Source organism: Rhinopithecus roxellana, chromosome 11 (genome assembly GCF_007565055.1).
Source record: "Rhinopithecus roxellana isolate Shanxi Qingling chromosome 11, ASM756505v1, whole genome shotgun sequence".
NCBI classification, from domain to species: domain Eukaryota; kingdom Metazoa; phylum Chordata; class Mammalia; order Primates; family Cercopithecidae; genus Rhinopithecus; species Rhinopithecus roxellana.
The window spans coordinates 25,531,697-25,555,634 of record NC_044559.1 but is presented as its reverse complement, the minus strand read 5'-3'; the positions used below and the strand labels follow the sequence as shown (position 1 = coordinate 25,555,634).

The 23,938-nt window shown below is 41.3% G+C and overlaps 1 protein-coding gene and 1 pseudogene across 1 annotated transcript in view; one reads left to right on the top strand and one right to left on the bottom strand.

Annotated features, from left to right (window-relative positions):
- Positions 1 to 886: 886 nt before the first annotated feature.
- GDI2 (GDP dissociation inhibitor 2) overlaps positions 887 to 23,938 on the bottom strand; it is a 48,599-nt gene continuing 25,547 nt past the window's right edge. The window contains exons 5-11 of the mRNA XM_010366503.2: positions 20,382 to 20,580; positions 19,679 to 19,810; positions 8,340 to 8,439; positions 3,801 to 3,972; positions 2,172 to 2,316; positions 1,915 to 1,969; positions 887 to 1,826 (exon numbers count right to left, since the gene is read on the bottom strand). Of these exons, the coding sequence (XP_010364805.1) occupies positions 1,680 to 1,826; positions 1,915 to 1,969; positions 2,172 to 2,316; positions 3,801 to 3,972; positions 8,340 to 8,439; positions 19,679 to 19,810; positions 20,382 to 20,580 (950 nt within the window). The 3' untranslated portion in view covers positions 887 to 1,679. The remainder of the gene's footprint in view (positions 1,827 to 1,914; positions 1,970 to 2,171; positions 2,317 to 3,800; positions 3,973 to 8,339; positions 8,440 to 19,678; positions 19,811 to 20,381; positions 20,581 to 23,938) is intronic.
- LOC104664852 lies at positions 10,333 to 11,833 on the top strand (annotated as a pseudogene).

Genomic DNA, 23,938 nt, shown 5'->3' with positions numbered 1-23,938 from the left:
GTTCGCCAAACTGAGTTATCCCAGTAACTACTATTATCATCTTTGTCTCCACTGGCCTGGCACACAGGGTATTCAGTAAATACGCTGAATGAAGAATATGAAGATGTGTTTTTTCCTTTTCACTTATTACTAACCCAGCTTGGGCCTTTGCCTGCATGGGAAGAGAAAAAGGCTTGCTGGAACTAGATAATTTTATGATACATGGAAAGCAGTGGTTTTCAACAACATCTGGAGACATTTTCGGCTGTCATTCCAGGATGGTGCTATTGACATCTAGTGTGTGGAGGCCAGGGATGCTGCTACAATCAATTCTACAATGCAAAGTCAGGCCCCTTCAACAGAGAATGATCCAGCCCAAAACATCAGCCGTGGGAAGTCGAGAAGCTCTATCATTTTGGCAATCTGAACAACAATCTAAATCACCACCCTTTAACACATCATCTGCCTTAGTCTGTCTCCTTCATACTCTGACGAGTCAGTCTTTATCTGTGGTCAACAACAGCATCTGCAGTGAGGCTCATCACCGCCAGGGGAAAAGGCCTTATATGTAAACACTTCATAATTTCAATTACACAAAAACTATTAGAGCACCTGTTCTACCTGACAATTCACTTACTCCCTTACAATTGCTGCTATAAGCAAAATCATTAAACACTATTTTTTCTGCACAAAGATTATCAGTCTAGTAATAGTGCTGAGTCAAGAATAAAATGAGGTCTACTCACAGAGAAGCCAGATGACAGGACCTGCTGTGATCCATCCAGATCAGAAGACACCCATGCTTTCCACTGCTGAGCACCTTCTGACTGGCACTGACTCCAGTGCTACTAAAGGAAGCACAGCAGCTGTGACCCTTGCAATCAGGACACACAGACCAACACCGGGCAGTAGTTTCCACAATTTGGCTTTATTTTGCAGTACAGAAATCATTTGGAGCCATTTTGAGACAGAAGTAGAGGCTCTGTCAAGTCAATACTGCATTGCAGCTTGGTCCACTGAAGAAGCCACGCCTGAGATAGAGATGCTCTACACTTTACCCGCTTTATGTTTGCTTCCTCTCCCCTTTCCCTCATCAACTTTATTAGGTTAGAACACCACATACAGGCTTTCTCCAAATGACTCCCTATGTCTGGAGTTTGGTTAGAATTTTATGCCCACATAAACCAAACTTGTGGCTATGCTATTTGGGCCCTGCCATAACATTTGACATAATACAAAATATAAAGTCATAGGGAAAACTTCTGGATGCCGTCCCAAACCGTGGGTTATTCAATTTAGAATCTCCTGAACCTCAAGAGGACAGATGGCACACAACCTGTATGGATCCAGCTCTTGAGGAGCAGAAGCACACAGCTACACTGATTAAAAGATACAAATGCTGTCTCAAGTTTTCTGTATTGGTATCCCAATGTTTGTTTAAAACTGATCCTTCACTAGGGGAAAAAAAAAAGCCAGTTTGGTTAAATTGAACAGAATGTAACTGCCAATTCTGAATAGCCACTCCATGAAAACAAGTTAATACATAATATTAGAAATATGAAGGGGAGTATTTACTGGCACACAGCGCTCTTCACTCTCTCCATTTTGATTACAAAAGCAGGCCTTACAATATTGATTTCATATCATATGCATTATTTGCCAAATTTTAAATGTGTCCTAATTAATAACTTGTACTGCTGTTAGTCTTCGCCATAGATGTCATTTTTCTTGCGCTTCATTTCCTCAAAGTCAAACTCTGATCCTGTCATCCTCTTGTAGATGTTTTTAATGTCATCACACGTTGTCTCAAAATGAGTGGTGGCATCGTATGTGCGGGAAATAAAGATCTGAAAACAAAAATTACAAAGACTTCAGACTAGGGAGGGATGTCTTCCAGTGAAACCTGCCCATATCCTTTTACACCTCCATACTCACCTGGCTTTCCATTCCCAAGTCTTTCGGTACCAGGAGGTCACTGATGCTAACAAATCTGAAGAGAGAGAGAATTCCGTCAGGTGAACTGGTCCCACACCTGACCACAGCTCTGCCTGAGATCAACTGAGAGGTACAGATGACTCCCACAGAGCAGCCAGCGGCTACCTGCCTTGCCCTCATATTCGTCCCACCATGGTGGAGCCACAATCAAAAGGCCTCAGTTTGCATCTCGGCAGATATAAAAAAACACAACTCACTTCTGTTCAATTGGTTCCAAGAGCTCCAAAGCTGGTCTGATTTCCTTCTCGGGCTCCTTGGTTTCCACGGTTGTACTAACTATGGCAATGTACTTCCCTTGTGCTGCTACATTGTGCGCAAAGGAGATCATGCAGACATAGATATCTAGAAACAAATAATAACAGCTCACTGCCTCAAGTGTGTCCATGTCATGAGGTGTAAGTTAAATTACTCTCAACAGGCAAGATCTTCTACACTTAAGTGCTAAACTGTGACAGAGCTGGATGTAAAGTACACAAATATTTGACAATAAGAATTTCTTTTAACCTACTAGAGGATAAGAATTTAAGTGGTAGCAAACTGCTGAACTTTGGAAGGAGATCTCTTAACAGCTCTGTCATACCTAACTAAAAAAGCTACCAAACCATATTAACTGTTCTAGGAGATTGTTCCATTCTAGACCTTGCATTTGGAAAGGTTCTGAATGGCTCAGAAAGGATGTACTTAGTACTGATGTCCTTATTTACTTATTAAAGTAATGTAAAATTGCAGGATCCACATAAACCACTCTGAGTTGGCATAACTTGATAGAATTCTCTAGATTAGACTTGGTCTGTATACCACTCATCCAATTAATTGTGTAACTTCCAGAATAGAAAAGCATTTGGATAAGAGAGCATTTAAAGGCAAAATATATATATATATGGGACCTCCTTTATTCTTTCTATACTTGCAAGGACCCAGGACCGGCTTGGGAACCTTCTGGAAGATTTAAGTCCAGTCCCTTTGTTCTACAGATCATCTTTTGATGTGTTTAAACAGTCTGGCTCTGTCACCCAGGTTGGAGGCAGGGATGCAATTACAGCTTACAATAACCTCAAACTCCTGAGCTCAAGTGATCCTCTCCCACCGCACTCTCCCACGTAGCTAGGACTACAGGTGTGTGCACCATGCACACCTAGCTTTTTCTTTTTTTTTTTTTTTGTAGAGACGAGATCTCACTATGTTACCCAGGCTGGTCTTGAACCCCTGGCCTCAAGCAAGCCTTCTGCCTTGGCCTCCCATGATTTCATTTCTTATATGGGGGGGGAAAATCCTAATACAGACAGCTCTTACCTGTCCCATAAAGCCTGATTACCCTTTTTAAGCTGCATTTTACATAAAAGATTTGGGGCTTCTAGTTGAAAATGGGAACATCCAAGGGTTACAAACAACTGGCTAAGACAAATAAATGAGGACTTGCAATTTTAGAGCCATGTCCTGATCACAGAAATGAAAGGTAGACACTGCTAGAATCAAATGTAAGTACTAAGATTACAAATAAGGACACAGAAGCAGCTATATCATTAGCTCAAGAATATACTCGGGTCAGTTAACTATTAAGCATAAACCTCCACAGGCACCTACTATTATAGCTGGGAGACCCAGGGTTCACGAAGCCCAGTCTGTTCATTCTACAGATGATGGACACAAGTCCAAGGCTGGCTCCGAGTCGAACCTGTCCACGTCAATGACGACATTTTTTTCCCCATATGTAAACCAACGTCTGTTCACTAATACAGCATACAAAATTAGGAATCTAGGATACAACACAAAGCAAAGTATATCTTACAAAATTCTACCAACATCTGCTGGTCTTCAAACCTCACCTGACTTTCGATTGACTTGGTTCTGTGGAATAATGATCTGGCAGGAGTTGGCATCATTGGTGTTCTTGATGGGGTGGCTGAGGATGCAAATAACTCTGATCACCTGGCCCACTTTTTCTACCCGATCTTTTACATAGCTGGGGTCACAGATGAGCTGCTTACAACGAGCAATCTATAATAAAGCATTTAAGAAGACACTGAAGCTGACAAAGATATATGAAAACACATCCCATGTTCATAGTGTGGAAGACTTAGTATTGTTGAGATATCAAACACCATCCTAAAGTTCATATTGGTTCCCAAGGGATTGAATTCTGGAACAACCAAAACAATCTTAAAAGAAGAACAGCAAAGCTGGAGGACTCACTCACTAAAAAGCTAGTGACCAATTCGGTGTGGTACTGACATAGTGACAAACGTATGGACCAATGAAACAGAAAAGACAGCCAGAAATAAACCCTCGCATCCACAGTACAGTGATTTCTGACAAAGTTGCAAAGACCATTCAATGAGGGGAAAGCAGTCATTTCAACAAACCGTCCTGGGAAAACTATCCACATGCAAAAGAATGAAGTTGGACCCTACCTGACACCACAAAAACTAACTCAAAATGGAATAAAGACCTAAATGTAGTATCTAAAACTATAAAACTCTTAGAAGAAAACAGTGGAAACGCTTCATGACATTGGAGTTGGCAGTAATTCCTTAGATCTAAAACCAAAGACATAGGCAACAAAAATACTTCATGAAAATAGGATTTCATGAAAATTTTAAAAATCTTGTGCATAGCCAGGCATGGTGGCATGTGCCTGTAACCCCAGCTACTTGGGAGGCTGACAGGAGAATTGCTTGAGCCCAAGACTTTGAGTCCAGCTTGGGCAACACAGAGCAAGACACTGTCTCTTTTAAAAAAAAAAAAAAAAATTTTTTTTTTGCATCAGAAGACACTAATCAAGAGTTTAGGCAACTCACAGAATGAGAGAAAATATCTGCAAATTATATAGCTCATAAGGGATTAATATCCACAATATATCAAGAACTCCTAAAAACAACAACAAACCCTGATCCAAAAATGATCAAAGGGCTGGGCGCAGTGGCTCACACCTGTAATCCCAGCACTTTGGGAGGCCAAGATGGGCAGATCACCCGAGGTCAGGAGTTGGAAACCAGCCTGACCAACATGGAGAAACCCTGTCTCTACTAAAAATACAAAACTAGCTGGGCATGGTAGCACATGCCTGTAATCCCAGCTACTCAGGAGGCTGAGGCAGGAGAATCGCTTGAATCTGGGAGATGAAGGTTGTGGTAAGCCAAGATCACGCCATTGCACTCCAACCTGGGCAATGAGCAAAACTCCTCTCAAAAGACAAAAAATAAAATAAAATAAAAATCAAAGGACTTGAATAACATTTTTCCAAAGAAGATATATACGTGGCCAATAAGCACATGCAAAGATGTTCAACATCACTAATCATAATTTCAGTGAGATACTACCTCACAACCATTAAGACTGCTACTGTCAAAACAGAAAATAAGCATCAAGGATATGGAGAAACTGGAACTTCTTGTGCACTACTGATGGGAATGTAAAATGGTCCAGCCACTATGAAAAATGGTATGGCAGTTTCTCAAACATTAAAAACAGAATTACCATAAATGATCCAGCAATTCCACTTCTGGGTACACACCCAAAAGAACTAAATGCATGGTCTTGATGAGATATTTGTACATCCATTTTCATAGTAGCATTATTCACAGTAACTAAAACATGGAAGCAATCCAGGCATCCATCAAAGGATGAATGGATAAGCAAACTATGGTCTATCCATACATTGGAATATTATTCAGTCTTAAAAAGGAAATTCTGACACATGCTACAACACAGATGAACCATGGAGACATCATGCTAAGTGAAATAAACAAGTCACAAAAAGACAAATACTATATTACTCCATTTATATAAAATATAGTAGTTAAAATCATAGAGAAAGAAAGTAGAATGGTGCTTGCCAGTGGCTAAAAGCAGGGAATGAGGAGTTATTACTTAATTGGTAGTTTCCTTTAGAAGAGGAAAAGTGAGGGCAGGCATAGTGGCTCACACCTATAAAATCTCAGCACTTTGGGAGGCCAAGGTGGGTGGATCATCTGAGGTTAGGACCAGCCTGGCCAACATAGGGAAACCCCCGTCTCCACTAAAAATACAAAAACTAGCTGGGCGTGGTGGTGCGCATCTGTAATCCCAGCTACTTGGGAGCTGAGGCAGGAGAATTCGCTTGAATACGGGAGGCAGAGATCGCAGTGAGCCAAGATCATGCCACTGCACTCCAGCTTGGGTGACAGAGTGAGACTCCATCTCAAAAAAAATAGGAAGAGGAAGTGTTATGGAGATGAATGGTGGTTGTACAACGAAGTGAATACATTTAATACCACTGAACTGTACACTTAACAACGGTTAAGATGGTAAATTCTGGCTGGGCAAATTCTGGCCAGGCGCAGTGGCTGACGCATGTAATCCCAACATTTTGGGAGGCTGAGGCAGGTGGATCACCTGAGGTCAGGAGTTTGAGACCAGCCTGGCCAACATAGTAAAACCCCATCTCTACCAAAAATACAAAAATTGGCCAGGCATGGTGGCGGGCGCTGTAATCCCAGCTACTCAGGAGGCTGAAGCAGGAAAATTGCTTGAACCCGGGAGGCGAAAGTTGCAGTGAGCCAAGATCGTGCCACTGCACTCCAGCCTGGGCAACTAAGTGAGAAGAAAAAATAAAAAATAAAAAAATAAAAAACACCATTTATCTCTCTCTCTTAAACAACTATTATGATGAAAGTACAAGCAGTGTTACTGTCCCTGATGAAGATCTTCCGGTGGAACATGATGTGGAGATGGAAGATAGCGATACTGATGATCCCAACCCCACAAAGGTGGCTGGGTGAAGTTTGTTGGACCCAGGTGGTAAACAGTGCTATTTGCACTGATATGCCTGAGAATTAAGTTAGCATTAACAAAACCTAGTAATGAACATGTCAAACAAAATATGACTTCTTTTGTGCTTTGTAACTTCATTTAAAGTAGATAAGCCAATCACACTACGACAGAGTCAAGATGAAACGGGGTTATAAAGAAGTTGCCTAAAATATATGTTCAAAAGACCCAATTAAGTAACAGTATAGAAGGCCAGGCACAGTGGCTCATGCCTGTAATCCCAACACTTTGGGAGGCTGAGGCGGGTGGATCACTTGAGGCCAGGAGTTCAAGACCAGCCTAGCCAAAATGGTGAAACCCCTTCTCTACTAAAAAATACAAAATTAACTACGTGTGGTAGCATGCACCTGTAATTCCCACTACTCAGGAGGCTGAGGTAGGAGAATCACTTGAACATGGGAGGTGGAGGTTAAAGTGAGCTGAGATCACGCTACTAGACTCCAGCCTGAGCGGCAGAGCAAAACAATCTGATGTCTCAAATAAGTAATTAAATAACATTTTAGTAGATAAAACATACAAACCTAACATCGCCCAGCATGGGAATTTACATCCTCAGGTGTATCACGACTGAGGGCTGTGGGTGCGGAACACCGTGATTCCAATTCTACCTCAGCCATTCATTGATTGTGTGCCCTTGTAGATGTTTCTTAATTTAAGCCTCCAGGTATATATAACCTGGACGTAATACCTGCCTCTTAGGATTCTTGTAAGGAATAAATGAGGTTGAAAATGTGCTTCACAAATTATCATCAGGCTTTTTTTGCCGTGAGTCAGTCCTGTATTTTCTCTCCCTTACTCATTGTCCCCTTACACTAGCTACCAAACTCTGATCTCAAACTTTCATTTCCAGTGAGACCTAAACAATTGAAAATGCCCCCACCTCACCACCCAGGAGGTTCTACATTCCCACACAGCTTAATACTAAAAAGATAAAGCTTAGATTTTTAGAATTCCAGTGAGACAGTAAAATAGTGCACTTTGAAGTGCGTCCTCTACTGCAAGAACTGTTGCAGATATTAACAGTGTTAAATGGCAGAAGAATTAATTCATATGGTGATAAAGGGAAACAGATCTTTTTTCCTTGTAATTTTTTTTCAGCGACATCCACATCACCTAAGAGGTTTCAAGAAAATGCAGAGCCTTCTCAGACCTACTGATTAGAATATGCAATAGAACCAGATTAATGACACTTTATATCTAATTCAAATTTGAGAAACACTGCTCAAAACCCCACCCGTGTAGGTGGCCAGCAAGTATAGTTCAATTTAAATGAAAATTTGGGAGACAGGCACAACCCAAACTCTACAGATACAGAATACTTAACTATTTAGAGCTTCCCCATAATGCATATTTTAATATTAAAATAACAATTGACAACAAAAAAAGATGTTTTTTAAAACAAAGCACAGCAACTGTAATTAGTCCTTAGTCACGATAAATACTAACTTCCCATACAGAAATGATATGCATCAGTGTCCACACCAAAATAAATATTTACAATACACAATTTTCTTCACAAGAACACAGTATTTTTTTTCATTTTAAAAGCTACTTACTTCTCCTTCAGATTTTACACCAATTACTTTTCCATTCTGCACAATGATTTCTTCAATGGGTTTATTCAGCATATAGGTACCTCCATAAATAGCACTTAGCCTGGAAAATTTTTAAAATTCCAATTAATACATAATTGTTTCAACTCCTAAAGTCCCCTTCCTTAGATCTTAATGAGTTATAGGTAATACACATTTGTTCAATTTCCTTCTAGAAAGATGTCAGCTTTAAAGTGATTAAAGCATGAAAACAGTCAAAAACACAAACTGATCATCACAGTTGTAAATACCAAGTCAAAAAAAATCACTAACCAGACACTCGTCTTTCAAGCTGCCCACTTGGCCCTCCTCCAACTGCACTTTCTTTCCTTTCATTCCTGCTCTAAAGCTTAATAAACGTTCACTCCTGCTCTAAAACTTGCCTTCAGTCTCTCCTTCTGCCTTATGCCCCTAGGTCATTCTTTCTTCTGAGGAGAAAGAATTGAGGTTGCTGCAGACCCGTACGGATTCATCTCAGCGCGGTAACATATTTTGGTGCCTGTGACTCGGATACCTTCCACCAGTAACACACTTTGGTGCTGTGTGACTCAGACACACTCCCTAGTAGTAAGAGACCTCTACACTTCATCTTCTTTGGCTGGAGGCATTCAATCCCCATACACGGTTTTCTTCTCCCCTTTCCACTCTCCTGCTTGCTAACCAACCACCAGAACAGTTCCTCTCGGCTGCAGCAGCTCTGCTTCCACAGCTTATCCCTCAGCTCACCCTGACGGATGGCTCTTCCGGGTGGGAAGGACCTTGGGGTTCACACTGAGTAGACCTGTGACACTAATGGCCCTCCTGGACAGGAGGCTCGCGAGAGTGGTGAGGCTAAAGCCTAAAGCCATGCAATGTCTGGGTTTTACTCTGCTTCTTCAACTAAAATTGGCTCTTTCCCAAAAACCCACACTGTCTAATTCTCCTGTTTTTCCTTGTGTGTGTTCTAAAATGGCCTTGTGCAGTTGTGGGACTATCCACATGAGAGGCAAATCTGCCATTTCTCTGGATTCATGTTCAGGGCAAGGGCAAGGGCAAGGTCAAGGGAATGGCTGACCAGTAATAGCTATATTCGTCTAATCCTCCGGCATATAAATAAAACTATGGACTCAAAACACTATCAGAAGGAACTAGAGGCAGTGGTTCACGCCTAATGCCACCACTTTGGGAGGCCAAGGTCACCAGATGGCTTGAGTGCAGGAGTTTTGAGACCAGCCTGGGCAACATGGTAAAACCCTGTTTCTACAAAAAATACAAAATTTAACCAGGCATGGTGGCACTCATCTGCAGTCCCAGCTACCTGGAATGCTGAAGTGGCAGTATCACTTGAGCCTGAGAGGTTGAGGCTGCAGTAAGCTGTGATCACACCACTGCACTCTAGCCCGGGTGACAAAGCAAAATGCTGTCTCAAAAAAAGATAGTCATAAAGGGGGGGAAAAAAGGCAGCACTGGAGAATGACTTAAAGCAGCAAAAACTGGAGACTGAAGAGACTCTTGAAAGGAACCAACTGGGTGAGATCTTTATGTGGTTTATATGGTTTTCCCCTCAGGCAGCAACTTCCCTAGTCATTGCAACATGGCACAGCTAGAACAGAAGCACAGCGCCTGCAGTCTTATTGATTTGAGATGTGACAGAATTTGGGGTGGCCAAAGGAGATGAAAATTGTAGGGAAAAATTTCACAAAAGAGGGAGCCTCAAAAGAAGGAGCCAACAAATCTATGATAAAATCTCTTCAAATCCTTAACTACCTCCAAAAGTGCTCACACAGGAGGGAGGAGCCAAGGAATCCACCAGAAAGAAACAGCTGAAAGGCTCAGAGAGGTTAGGGGAGATTATAGAGGATGGGCAGAAGAAAAAATGTGTTTGAAGTCTGAAGTTTAAAATTGCCATGTTCAAAGGAGCTTGCTTACTCCAGAGGAGTAACGTGGAAGAATCAGCAGAAGGCCACTTGCGCGTGTGATGTCGTGGCGCCGTGCGTGGCAGCGGCAGCAGCAGCAGCGCAGATGGCAGGCCCGTGGAGCAGTGCTGGAGGAGGGAGTGGCGAGGCTGTTGCTCCCTCTGCGCCCACTGTTGGCTCTTGGGGTGCAGAGAGGGGCTGCAGTCTCTGCGGCTGCATCTCGCTGCCCTGTAGTCCCCTCCATGTTCCCCTGCGCCACTGCTCCCCTTCCTAAGGCTGCCGCTTACGCTGGGGTCTATGGAAATAATGGATCCCTCAACCTGGCTCATCAACAGAGCAGATGAGCAGACCATTTATTAGCAACTACAAAGAAGCTGTTTCATTTCTTGTCACAAAAAGGCTACGGCATATCCTTCGGAAGCCTTGTGAAGCTGACAGTCTGAGCAGGCTCTTCTTTGGCTGGAATTGCAAAGGGATAGCAAACAGCGCCTCCTCATTCAAGAGAGGTGGAAAAGGGCCCAGCATAAAGAAAGATTGAAAGCCCAGGCCCGGCGCGGTGGCTCACGCCTGTAATCCCAGCGCTTTGGGAGGCCGAGGCAGGCGGATCACGAGGTCAGGAGATCGAGACCATCCTGGCTAACACGGTGAAACCCCGTCTCTTCTAAAAATACAAAAAACTAGCCGGGCGAGGTGGCGGCGCCTGTAGTCCCAGCTACTCGGGAGGCTGAGGCAGGAGAATGGCGTAAACCCGGTAGGCGGATCTTGCAGTGAACGGAGATCACGCCACTGCACTCCAGCCTGGGCGACAGAGCAAGACTCCGTCTCAAAAAATAAAAAATTTTAAAAATTTTTAAAAAAAGAAAGCCCAGCAGAACACAGGATGTAGCTAGCCATCTCACAAACCCTCTGCTGAGGATGCAGAGGGCCAGAGCCCCATTTCTCAGAAGTACAGCCCTTTCTCAGAGAAACGCCTGCCTGAGATTCAAGGGATCTTTGACAGGGATCCAGATACGCCACTACTTTTACTTCAGCAAAAGAGTGAGCCAGCAGAGCCATGTATTGGAAGCAAAGGCCCAAAAGATAAAACAATATGGAGAAGCAGATTTGAAGAGGCATGTAGAATTCCTTGTGGCTGAGAACGAAAGACTAAGGAAAGAAAATAAACAACTAAAGGCTGAAAAGGCCAGACTTCTAAAAGGTCCAACAGAATGGAGCTGGATGTAGATGCCGATTTTGTAGAAAAGTCAGTTATGGAGCTTGCGCCACATTCAGAAACTGCTACAGCCTCTTCATTCTGACAGAAGTTTGCAGCAAATACCAGGAAAGCCAAGGACATTCCAATCCCTAATCTTCCTCCCTTGGATTTTCCATCTCCAAAACTTCCCCTTATGGAGCTCTCTGAGGATATTCTGAAAGGATTTATGAATAATTAAAATGTAAGGCCATAAAAGAGGAGAGAAGAGGAAATAATGTGATAACAGTTAATCCAGCAAAAAAAAATTAAAAGGGAAAACCACACAGAAGGGTAATCCCGGAAATGCTTCATCTGGCAGACTGTGGAAGAAGAGGCACTGCCAGGACTTGGCAAACAGTCACTGTGAAATGTGTCACATATCTGATTCACCGACTCGAGCTAATGATTCCGACTTGGTAGACACTAAATTCATAGAGATTCAGTTTCTCCAGATACAAACCAAATGGCTACACAGAATAATTTTTTCAAGCAACAATTACTTTCCTTGCCTTCAGGGTTAAAATGCATGAAAGTTGTGCCAGGCACGGTGGTTCATCATGCCTGCAATCCCAGCACTTTGAAAGGCCGAGGCAGGTGGATCACCTGAGGTCAGGAGTTCAAGACCAGTGTGGCCAACATGGTGAAACCCTATCTCTACAAAAAAATACAAAAATCAGCCGGGCATGATGGCAGGTGCCTATAATCCCAGCTACTTGGAAGGCTGAAGTGACAGAATCACTTGAACCCAGGAGGAGGAAGTTGCAGTGAGCCAAGATCATGCCATTGCACTCCAGCCTGGGTGACAGAACGAGACTCCATCTCAAAACAGTCACTTCACAAAAGAAGACATTTATGCAGCCAACAAACATACGAAAAAAAGTTCATCATCACTGGTCATTAAAGAAATACAAATCAAACCCACAAAACCATGAGAAACCGTCTCACGCCAGTTGGAAGGGAATGGCAATCGTTAAAAAGGAAATAGCAGATGCTGGAGAGGATGTGGAGAAAGAGGAATACTTATACACTGTTGGTGGGAGTGTAAATTAGTTCAACCACTGTGGAAGACAGTGTGGCGATTCCTCAAGGATCTAGAACCAGAAATACCATTTGACCCAGCAATCCCATTACTGTGTATATACCCAAAGGATTATAAATCATTCTACTATAAAGGCACATGCACACGTATGTTTATTGAAGCACTGTTCACAATAGCAAAGACTTGGAACCAACCCAAACACCCATCAATGATAGACTGGATAAAGAAAATGTGGCACATATACACCATAGAATACTATGCAGCCATAAAAAAAAAAGAATGAGTTCATGTCCACTGCAGGGACATGGATGAAGCTGGAAACCATCATTCTCAGTTAACTAACACAGGAGTAGAAAACCAAACACCACATGTTCTCATTTATAAGTAGGAGTTGAACAATGAGAACACATGGACATAGGGAGGGGGACATCACACACCAGGGCCTGTCAGGGGATGGGGGATAGGGACGGACAGCATTAGGAGAAGTACCTAATGTAGATGATGAGTTGATGAGCACAACAAACCACCATGGCACACGTATACCATGTAACAAACCTGCACGTTCTGCACAGAAGAAGTATAATAAAAAAAAAGTATAAAAGTATGTTATGTATAATTACCCTGTAATGCCATAAATGATCATGCAAAACCTAAATAATATGGTGGCCCGAAGGGCTGCCTTGTAATTGAAACATGCTTTCTTTCATACATTGACTGTATGCATTTTGTTAATGTGCATTTTGTTTAAGTTGTGTAAGAGACACACCTTTCTAGATGAAACTATATGTGTGTGCTACACTTTGCACTACTCTTAATGACAACCTCAAAACTATCAGGAGAAATTTCCATTTTATGAAGAAAGGAACCAAATTATTAGTTATGCTTTTTTAAACAAATTATCAGTTTACTTAATTAATAAGGGTGCATTTTAAGTTCTAACTTTATTGCATAATGTATCATTTAAAAATACCAAGGAGGAAATACCGTTTGCTTTTAATGATGCATGAGTAGAAGTAATGCTAGTTGGCAGTATCTGATTGTAAGAAATCAATAAAGTAATTGTGTTTAAAAAAAAATCAGCAAACAACAAAAGGAAAAACTAAAAAAGACCCACTTTAACAAGGTGTAAAATCCAGTCTCCACCAATGCAAGATGAACAGTCAATAATTCAACTGCCTACTCAAACCAAAACCGACTTTTCAGAGAAGAATCCAGCATCTCAACAAACTATTGATTCATGTGTCCAGTGTACAATCCAAAATTACTAGACATGGAAAGAAACAGAAAACTGTGATCCAAAGAAAACAAAGACAAATAATAGAAACAGATGCCCAATGTTAAAATATGCAGGAGTTTAAAAGCAGCTATTATAAATATGTTCAAGGATATTATTATGTGTTCAAGAATATGTTCAAGAACAAACATCCTTGTTCAAAGATACATATTCAAGGATAAATATGTTATAAATGTACTCAAAAGAGTTGGGTAAATAGAGAATATCACAAAAATGAAAACTATAGGCCGAGCACAGTGATTCATGCCTGTAATACCAGCACTTTGGGAGGCTGAGGCAGGCGGATCACAAGGTCAGGAGATGAGACCATCCTGGCCAACATGGAGAAACCCCATCTCTACTAAAAATATAAAAATTAGCCGGGAGTGGTGGCACATGCCTGTAATCCTAGCTACTTGGGAGGCTGAAGCAGGAGAATCGCTTGAACCTGGGAGGTGGAGGTTGCAGTGAGCCGAGATCGCGCCACTGCACTTTAGCCTGGGCGACTCCGTCTCGAAAAAAAAATAAAATAAAATAAGAAAAAAGAAAATTATACAAAATGGAAACTCTAGATCTAGACAGTACAAAAAAATTAAAAATCACTGAATGAGATTAACAGCCTATTGAAAACAGCAGAAAAGGTCAGTGAACTTGAAGCCACATGAAGAGGCATTCTCCAATATGAAGCACAGAAAAGGGGAAAAAAAAAAAAAAGTTTGATACTTTTTCTTTCTGTAAGAGACAGGGTCCTGCTCTGTCACACAGACTAAAATGCAGTCGTTAAGATCACGGCTCACTGCAGCCTCAACCTCCCAGGCTCAAGGGATCCTCCCACCTCAGCCTCCCGAATAGCTGGGACTACAGGTATGCATCACCACACCCAGCTAATTTTTTGTGTTTTTCTGGAGACAGGGTTTTGCCAAGTTGCCCAGGCTGGTCTCAAACCCTGGGCTTCAAGCGATCCACCTGCTTCACCCTCCCAAAGTGCTGGAATTACAGGCATGAGCCACCATGCTCACTTAAGCCCAGAAGTTCGACACCAGCCTGGGCAACATGGTGAGACTCCATCTCTACAAAAATACAAAAGTTAGCCAGGTGTGGTGGTGCATGCCTGTAGTCCCTGTTACTCAAGAGGCTGAGATGGGAGGAACCCTTTAGCCCAGGAGGCAGAGGTTGCAATGAGCCAAGATCATGCCACTGCACTCCAGCCTGGGTGACAGGGTGAGACCATGTCTCAAAGAAAAAAAAAAAAAAGACCAAACTATAAATATAAGGGAACTTAATGTGACAAAACCATCTACCAAAAAAAAAAAAAAACTATAGAAAACATTTTTAATAGTAAAACATTTACTAGATTCCCCGTAAGACTGGGAACAAAACAAGGAGGTCCATTCTCATCACTGCAACGTTATCAGGAAGTCCTAACAAGTGCAATAAAGGTAAGTGGGGGAAAAAACACATAAAAGTGGTAAGAGAAGAATTCCTTTATTCACAGATGACATGACCGTGTAGAAGGAAGATTCTAAGAAATATATAAAACTAGAAAAACTAGTATGTGAACTAGTAAAACTTAAGTATAAGATCATAGCATACAACGTCAACATACAAATATTTCTGTATACTAGCAGCCAACAATTTCAACACAAAAGTAAGACAATTTCATTAACAGCAGCATCAATACAAAGAGACTTGAACAAAAATGTGATAGATCTCTACAATGAAGATGAGAAGATCTCTACAATGCTGAGAAGAAAACCTAAATACATGGAGAACAATCATATTTATGGACAGGCAGACTCAGCATAATTAAGATGATCATTTTCTCCAAACTGATCTACAGATTTAACTCAATACCAAAATCCCAGCAAGCATTCGGTTTCCTAGAAATTGACAACCTGATTTTAAAAACGTATATGGAAATGCAAAGGACCTAGAACAGTCAAAACAAATTCTGAAAAAAAAGTTGGAGAAGTGTATCACCTACTTCAAGACTTAATATAAAACTATAATTATCCAGACAGTGTAGTACTGGCATAGCAAATACAAATCACTGAAATAAAACTGAATCCCAAAACAAACTCATACATAGCCAACTGATCTCCCACAAAGGCACCAAGACCACCTAGAAAAGGAAGTCTTTCCAACAAATGCAGCTAAAACAACTAAATATTAGTATATAAAAAAAAGAATAAACTTCAAGTGAACCTCAAGTTTTACCTCATCCCACACACCATGTTTCAAGATGAATCAGATTTAAATGCACAGGTAAAATTATACAACTTCTTAAAAAAAAAAAAAAAAAGACAACAGGAGAGTATTTCTGTGCCCTTGGGGGCAAGTAAAAGACTTCTAAAATAGGACTCAAAAGGCTATAAACATTAAAAAACATTTTTTTTTTTTTAATATACTGGACTTCATCAAAATACAACACTTCTAGGCCAGGCGCTGTGGCTCACGCCTGTAATCCCAGCACTTTGGGAAGCCAAGGCAGGTGGATCACTTGAGGTCAGGAGTTAAGAGACCAGCCTGGTCAATATGGCAAAACCCCGTCTGTACTCAAAATACAAAAATTAGCCAGGCATGGTGGCGCATGCATGTAGTCCCAGCTACTCAGGAGGCTGAGACATGAGAATTGGTTGAACCTGGGAGGCAGAGGTTGCAGTGAGCCAAGATCGTACCAATGCACTCTAGACTGGGTGACAGAGTAAGCCTCTGTCTCAAAAAAAACAGTTAACACTTATGCTTATCAAAAGACCAGCCATAAACTGGGATAAAATATTCTTAATACATATATGACAAAAGACTTGCCACCAGAATACACCAAGATCTCCTACAAGTCAAAAATAGACAATCCAATCTTTAGAAATGTGCAAAAGACTTGAATAATCACAGCACAAAATTATACAAATGGTCAATAAGCTCATGAAAAGGTGAGCAACATGAGTCAAGAAATGCAAATTAAAACCATAATGAGATAGCATTTCACACCCACTTGGGCAATTAAAATTAAAAAGACAATACTAAATGTTGACAAGGATGTGGAGCAACTAGAACTCACACACTGCTGAGTGTATACACAACAACACAACCACTCCAGAACACTGTTTTACAGTTTCTTATGAAGTCAGACTTCTATCTGCCGCATGAGTCAGCAATTTCACTCCCGGTATTTACCCAAAAGAAATGAAAACCTATATCCCCACAGAAAGACTTTTACATGAAAATTTCACAGTGCCTTCATTCATAATAGCCAAAAACTGAAAATGAACTAGATGTCCACCAAAAGCAGAATTATATGTTCATATAATTTATATAATGGAATTCTACTCAACAATTTAAAAAAAAAGAATTGGCCAGGCGCAATGGCTCACACCTGTAATCCCAGCACATTGGAAGGCCAAGTCGGGTGGATCACCTGAGGTCAGGAGTTCAAGACCTGACCAACATGGTGAAACCCCATTACTACTAAATACAAAAAATTAGCCAGGCGTGGTGGCGCATGCCTGTAATCCCAGCTCCTTGGGAGGCTGAGGCAGGAGAATCACTTGAACCCAGGGGGTGGAGGTTGCAGTGAGCTGAGATTGCACCACTGCACTCCAGCCTGGGCAACAAGAGCAAAACTCCATCTCAAAAAAAAAAAGAATTATTGGCACATGCACCAATATGGATGAATCTCAAAAATATGAAAAAGACACAAATGGGAACATAGTGTATTATTCCTTTCACCTGAACTTTGAAAACAAGCAAAAGTAATCTATAGTGACAGAAATCACAGATGTAGTTGCTGGGGGTGGGGAGCAGTATTCATTATGAGGTGACACAAGGGAACTTTATGGGGTGAGGAAAATGTTCTATACCTTCACTCAGGTTTTAGTTAAACCCAGGACAGGGATAGGTCTATACATTTATCAAACTGACTTTTTTAAAAATATATATATATATATTTATAAAATAAAAAATACAAGAATAGCTACTCCTGCTCGCTTCTGGTGTCCATTTACATGAAATATATTTTTCCACCCCTTTACCTTAAGTTTATGAGTCCATGTGTGTCTGGTGAATCTCTTGAAGACAGCAGATACTTGGTTGGTGAGTTCTTAATCCATTCTGCTATTCTGTATCTTTAAAGCGGAGCATGTAGGCCATTTATATTCAACATTAGTATTGGGATCTGACGTACTATTCTATTCATCGTGCTATCTGTTTGCCTGAACACCTTGTTTTTTTTTGCTTCACTGTGTTATTGTTTTATAGGTCCTATGGGATTTATGCTTTAAGCAGATTCAATTTTGGTATTCTGATAATTTATTTCAAGATTTGGCGCTCCTCTTAGCAGTTCTTGTAGTGCTGGCTTGGTAGTGGCGAATTCTCTCAGCACTTGTTTGTGTGAACAAGACTACTTCCCTTCATTTATGAAGCTTTGTTTCACTGGATACAAAATTCTTGGCTGATAACCGTTTTAAGGAGGCTAAAGATAGGACCCCAATCCCTTCTAGCTTTTAGAGTTTCTGCTGAGAAATCTGTTAATCTGATAGGTTTTCCTTTATAGGTGACCTGAGGCTTTTGCCTCACAGCTCTGAAGATTCTTTCCTTCATCTTGACTTTAGATAACCTGATGACTATGTGCCTAGGCGATGATCTTTTTGCGATGAATTTCCCACGTGTTCTTTAAGCTTCTTGTATTTGGATGTCTAGCTCTCTAGCAAGGCCGGGGATGTTTTCAATTATTCCTTCAAATTTGTTTTCCAAACTTTTAGATTCCTCTTCTTCCTTGGGAACACCGATTATTCTTAGGCTTGGTCGTTTAACAAATTTATTGGAGGCTGTGTTTTTTTTTTTTTTTTTTGTCTTTGTCAGATTGGGGTAATTCAAAAGCCTTGCCTTTGAACTCGGAAATTCTTTCTTCTACTTATTCAATTCTATTGCTGAGACTTTCCATTGCATTTTGCATTTCTCTAAATGTGTCCTTGATTGTCAGAAGTTGTGATTATTTATTTATGCTATTTCACTGGAAATTTTTCCATTCATATCCTGTACCATTTTTTTTTTTTTTTTTTTTGCTAAGTTGAACTTCACCTTCCTTTGGTGCCTCCCTTGATTGGCTTAATAATGACCCTGTGAATTCTTTTTCTGGCAATTCAGAGATTTTTGTCTTGGTTTAGATCCGTTGCTGGTGAGCTAGTTGACCTTTTCAGGGTGTCAAAGAACCCTGTTTTGTCATATAACCCCAGTTGTTCTTCCAGTTCCTTCTCATTTGGGTAAACTATGTCCGAGGGAAGATCTGGAACTCAAGGGCTGCTGTTCAGATTCTTTTGTCCCCCAGGGGTGCTCCCTTGATGTGGTGCTCTCCCCTTTCCCTTAGGGATGGGGCTTCCTGAGAGCCAAACTGCAGTGATTGTTATTTCTCTTCTGGATCTAGCCACCCAGTGGAGATACCAGGCTCCAAGCTGGTACTGGGGAATGTCTGCAAAGAGTCCTGTTATATGATCTGTCTCCAGGTCTCTCAGCCATGGATACCAGCACTTACTCCAGTAGAGGTAGCAGGAGTGTGAAGTAGATTCTGTGAAGGTCCTTGGTTGTATTTTTGTTAAGTGCGCTGGTTTTGTGTTGGCTGGCCTCCAGCCAGGAGCTGGCGCTTACAAGAGCACATCAGCTACAGTTGTATAAAACTGGATTTTTTTTTTAACTGAAGATCCGTGCATATCATATGTTAATTTTATTTCAATAAAAAGAAAAAGCATCGTATTACTCATAGACTGATCTCATCTCATTATTTAAACTATATCTCATATACACATTATGTTGAAGACGAGGTTTTGGATCAGTGAGGTTTTAGCTAATAGGTTAAACATAGGCTCTTACCTTGCAAATCCTTGGGGCAGTTCTCCAAGGCCATAGAGTGGATAAAGGTATGGGCTTTTGCCATATCTTGCCAAAGACTCACTGTAAAGTTTAATTCTATTAATGGTTTCATAACATGGTTGATCTAAGTAGCTGGAGAAAAGGAAATGAGTATTAGGAAAGGGCTTTAGTTTTCATTCATGATGTTCAATTTATAATTTTTTTTGAAGAGATTTCAATCCACTATCTTCATTTTGTTTTTTCTTTTTTGAAACAGGGTCTCACTCTGTCACCCAGACTGGAGTGCAGTGGTGCGATCTCAGCTCACCACAACTTCCACCTCCCCGGCTCAAGTGATTCTTCTGCCTCAGCCTCCCAAGTAGCTGGAATTACAGATGCGCACCACCACCGCCCAGCTAATTTTTGTATTTTTATTAGAGAGGGGTTTCATCATGTTGGCCAGGCTGGTCTTGAACTCCTGAGCTCAAACGACCCACCCAACTTGGCCTCCTAAAGTGCTGGGATGACAGGCGTGAGCCACCGCGCCCGGCTTCTGCCTTTATATTTCACTTAAGAGGCCCCAACAACTAATTCCAGCTAGAATCTCTGCTTTCATAGTGTAATACGGCTAAGTATTTGTTTTGTTGGAATTTCCACTTGGAAGAATTGGGAAATTTAGTGAGAATTTCAAGAAAAATACAAATCTAAAAACCAAAATACTTACTCATCAGTTCTATAAAGTGCAAGAGCATGACCAGTAAAATCTATAACATCTTGACCCAAATCAAATTTCTTATACACCTCTCGCATTGTGGTCTTCTTAGGATCAATGCCTTCAAAAGTTCTTGGATCTTTTTCATCGAAGTTGGCAACATACACTAGGAATTTCCTGAAGCGACGTTTTTCAAACAGTCCCATGAGGCCTAAATAAGAAAGTATTTTTCACAAAGCATACTCACAGTCAGACACTGAGAAGAAAGTATGAGAGCAAAGTTTAAACATGCCATGTTATCAACTGCAGATGCAGGATTTTTTTTGGACAGAGTCTTGCTCTGTCACCTAGGATAGAGTGCAATGGCGCGATCTCAGCTCACTGCAACCTCTGCCTCGTGGGTTCAAGCGATTCTCCTGTCTCAGCCTCCCGAGTAGCTGGGATTATACGCGACCACCATTATGCCCAGCTAATTTTTGTACTTTTAGTAGAGACAAGGTTTACACCATGTTGAGCTGGTCTCAAACTCCTGACCTCAGGTGATCCGCTCACCACAGCCTCCCAAAGTGCTGGGATTACAGGCATGAGCCTCCGCCCCTGACCAATGCAGGATGCAATTTAGGATATGGGAGTTTACACAGCATGGCTTCCAGTTTCACAACACTTTAAGATAAACTGACTCGATTATAACAGGGTCACTTATAAAGTCTTCAATTTTACTATACAAGTAATTAAAACCAGAACCTAAGTGAATGAAAAATGTCAAATTTGTTTCTTACTAGGTACAAGGTAAATGTGACTCTGAACAAGTATCCATGAAGCCAGCCATCTGAAGAGTCTTCCTTTGACAACTGTGATCTACACTCAGGCAATTGCCTAAATTCTGAATGCTCTTCCTTTTCTGCCTCTGTATGCTAAGATACAACTGGGCATTTAATGATAACAGTTTAAGACACCAAGAACACATTGACCTCAGTAAAATGTGCATGCTGCTGCTGCTGCTAGTCACTTACTTTACTGAAGTCCTACATAAGCAACCAATTCACTGCATTTTACACTAAAAAACAGAAGAAGAAGCTACAAATTACCACTTTATAAATCCGCAGCTTTTACTACTGGGCTGTATTTAAACTAATCATACATGATAGACAAATAGCCAATAAAAAAGAAAATGTTCTGGTTTTATCTCCCTTCTCCCCCCTTTCCTAAACTGTATAGCTATTTTTAAAATACAACTACAGTTTTAAAAACAAACTCTCAAATGTTTCTATTGACAGCTTCATGTTTTGATAGATTTAATATTACAGTCAAGATCATTTTCCACCCAACAAAACTGAAAATTAAAACCATGAGGCTGGTCGGGTCGTGGTGGCTCACGCCTATAATCCCAACACTTTGGGAGGCTGAGGCGGGTGGATCACTTGAGGTCAGGAGTTCAAGACCAGCCTGACCAACATGAAACCCCATCTCTACTAAAAATACAAAATTAGCTGGGTGTGGTGGAGCACGCCTGTAATCCCAACTACTTGGAAGGCTGGAGCAGGAGAATCACTTTAACCCAGGAGTTGGAGATTGCACTGAGCCGAGATTGTACCACTGCACTCCAGCCTGGGCAACAAAAGCGAGACTCCATCTCAAAAAAAAAAAAAAGAAAAAAGAAAAAGAAACATGAGGCTATTAATGACAACTGACTACATTTAATTTTTTTAAAATTAAGATTTACAACTCAGCCTTTTAGATGGACGGAATGTACACATAGTAAAGGCATAAGGCTGAATAGAAATATCCTATTACCACATTAGCACCATACTTAAGACACAAGCGTAGTTGTCAGAGCTGGGTATAAGACAGGCAAAAGGAAACATAAATCACTATTTCAATGCAATTAAAACTTAGGTATCATATTCCGGTTGGCACAGCCTGTCAGAACCTAAAGCTATTACTAACATTTTGCAGTATCTCCCAACCTTCGTTTATTTAATAGAAACTTGAGTTGCTGTTACCAACTTCTGTTTTAATCAAAATCAAAATCTATCATGTTCCCTTCTCTTTCCTCTCCTTTATTTTCCTCCATTACCTGATCCTTACCCAGAGAGGGATGGAAATCAGTGCCACTCCTGTTTTACACAGCACAGTAGCACAGTAGAGACGTCCTGGCTGTTTTTCCATCCCTTAATTCCATGTTGCTATGCATGGCGCCAAATAGTGGTCTCAGTGACTAGCTGTTATGGCACCAGAACCAGATATAATTGTATTACAAACACTCCAGACACCCAGTGCTCATTCTGAAAAACTCCTAACTGAAAAAGTTCAAATCAATGTGTTTCTTACTGTGTTTAATTTTTTTTTCCCATAGAAACAAGGTCTCGGCCGGGCGCGGTGGCTCAAGCCTGTAATCCCAGCACTTTGGGAGGCCGAGACGGGCGGATCACGAGGTCAGGAGATCGAGACCTTCCTGGCTAACACGGTGAAACCCCGTCTCTACTAAAAATACAAAAACTAGCCGGGCGAGGTGGCGGGCGCCTGTAGTCCCAGCTATTCGGGAGGCTGAGGCAGGAGAATGGCGTAAACCCGGGAGGCGGAGCTTGCAGTGAGCTGAGATCTGGCCACTGCACTCTAGTCCGGGCGACAGAGCGAGACTCCGCCTCAAAAAAAAAAAAAAGAAACAAGGTCTCATCATGTTGCCCAGGCTCCTGAAGTGTTGGAACCACAGGTGTGAGCCACTGCACCTAGTCCTACTGTGTAATTTCTTACAACTACTATTTATCTATGCTGATGCCTTCCCAGATCACCTTATTTAAAGCATCCTTCTCACACTCCCTCCTTCCTCTTTCCCCACAGCAATGTATCACTATCGGATATGCCCTTCTGTATTTACAGTTGTTCCTTGAATAACACGTCTGAACTGCCACTTTATATGTAGATCAGAGGTGTCCAACTTTTTGGGTTCCCTGGGCCACAATGGAAGAAAAAAATTGCCCTGGGCCACGCAAAAAATACACCAACACTAACGATAGCTGATGAGCTTAAAAAAAAAATTGTGAAAAAAAATCTCATAATGTTTTAAGAAACTTAACAAATTTCTGCTGGGCTGCATTCAAAGCTACCCTGGGCCACATACTGGACAAGCTTGATGTAGATTTTTTTCTTGTCAATAAATGTACTGATTTTTTTTTTTTTAAGACAGAGTCTCACTCTATCACCTAGGCTGGAGTGTGCAGTGGCGCGATTTCAGCTCACTGCAACCTCTGCCTCCCAGGTTCAAGCAATACTCCCATATAAGTGTCCCAAGTAGCTAGGATTACAGGCATGCACCACCAGACCTGGCTAATTTTTTTTGTATTTTTAGTAGAGATGGAGTTTTACCATGTTGGACAGGCTGGTCTCAAACTCCCGAACTCAAGTGATCCGCCTGCCTCAGCCTCCCAAAGTGCTAGGATTACAGGCATGAGCCACTGTGCCCAGTCAAGTTTGTTTTTTAAGTTCTATATTTTATTTTACTTGATTTTCTTTTTTCCTTTTTGAGATGAGATCTCTGTCACCCAGACTAGAGTGCAGTGGTGCAACCA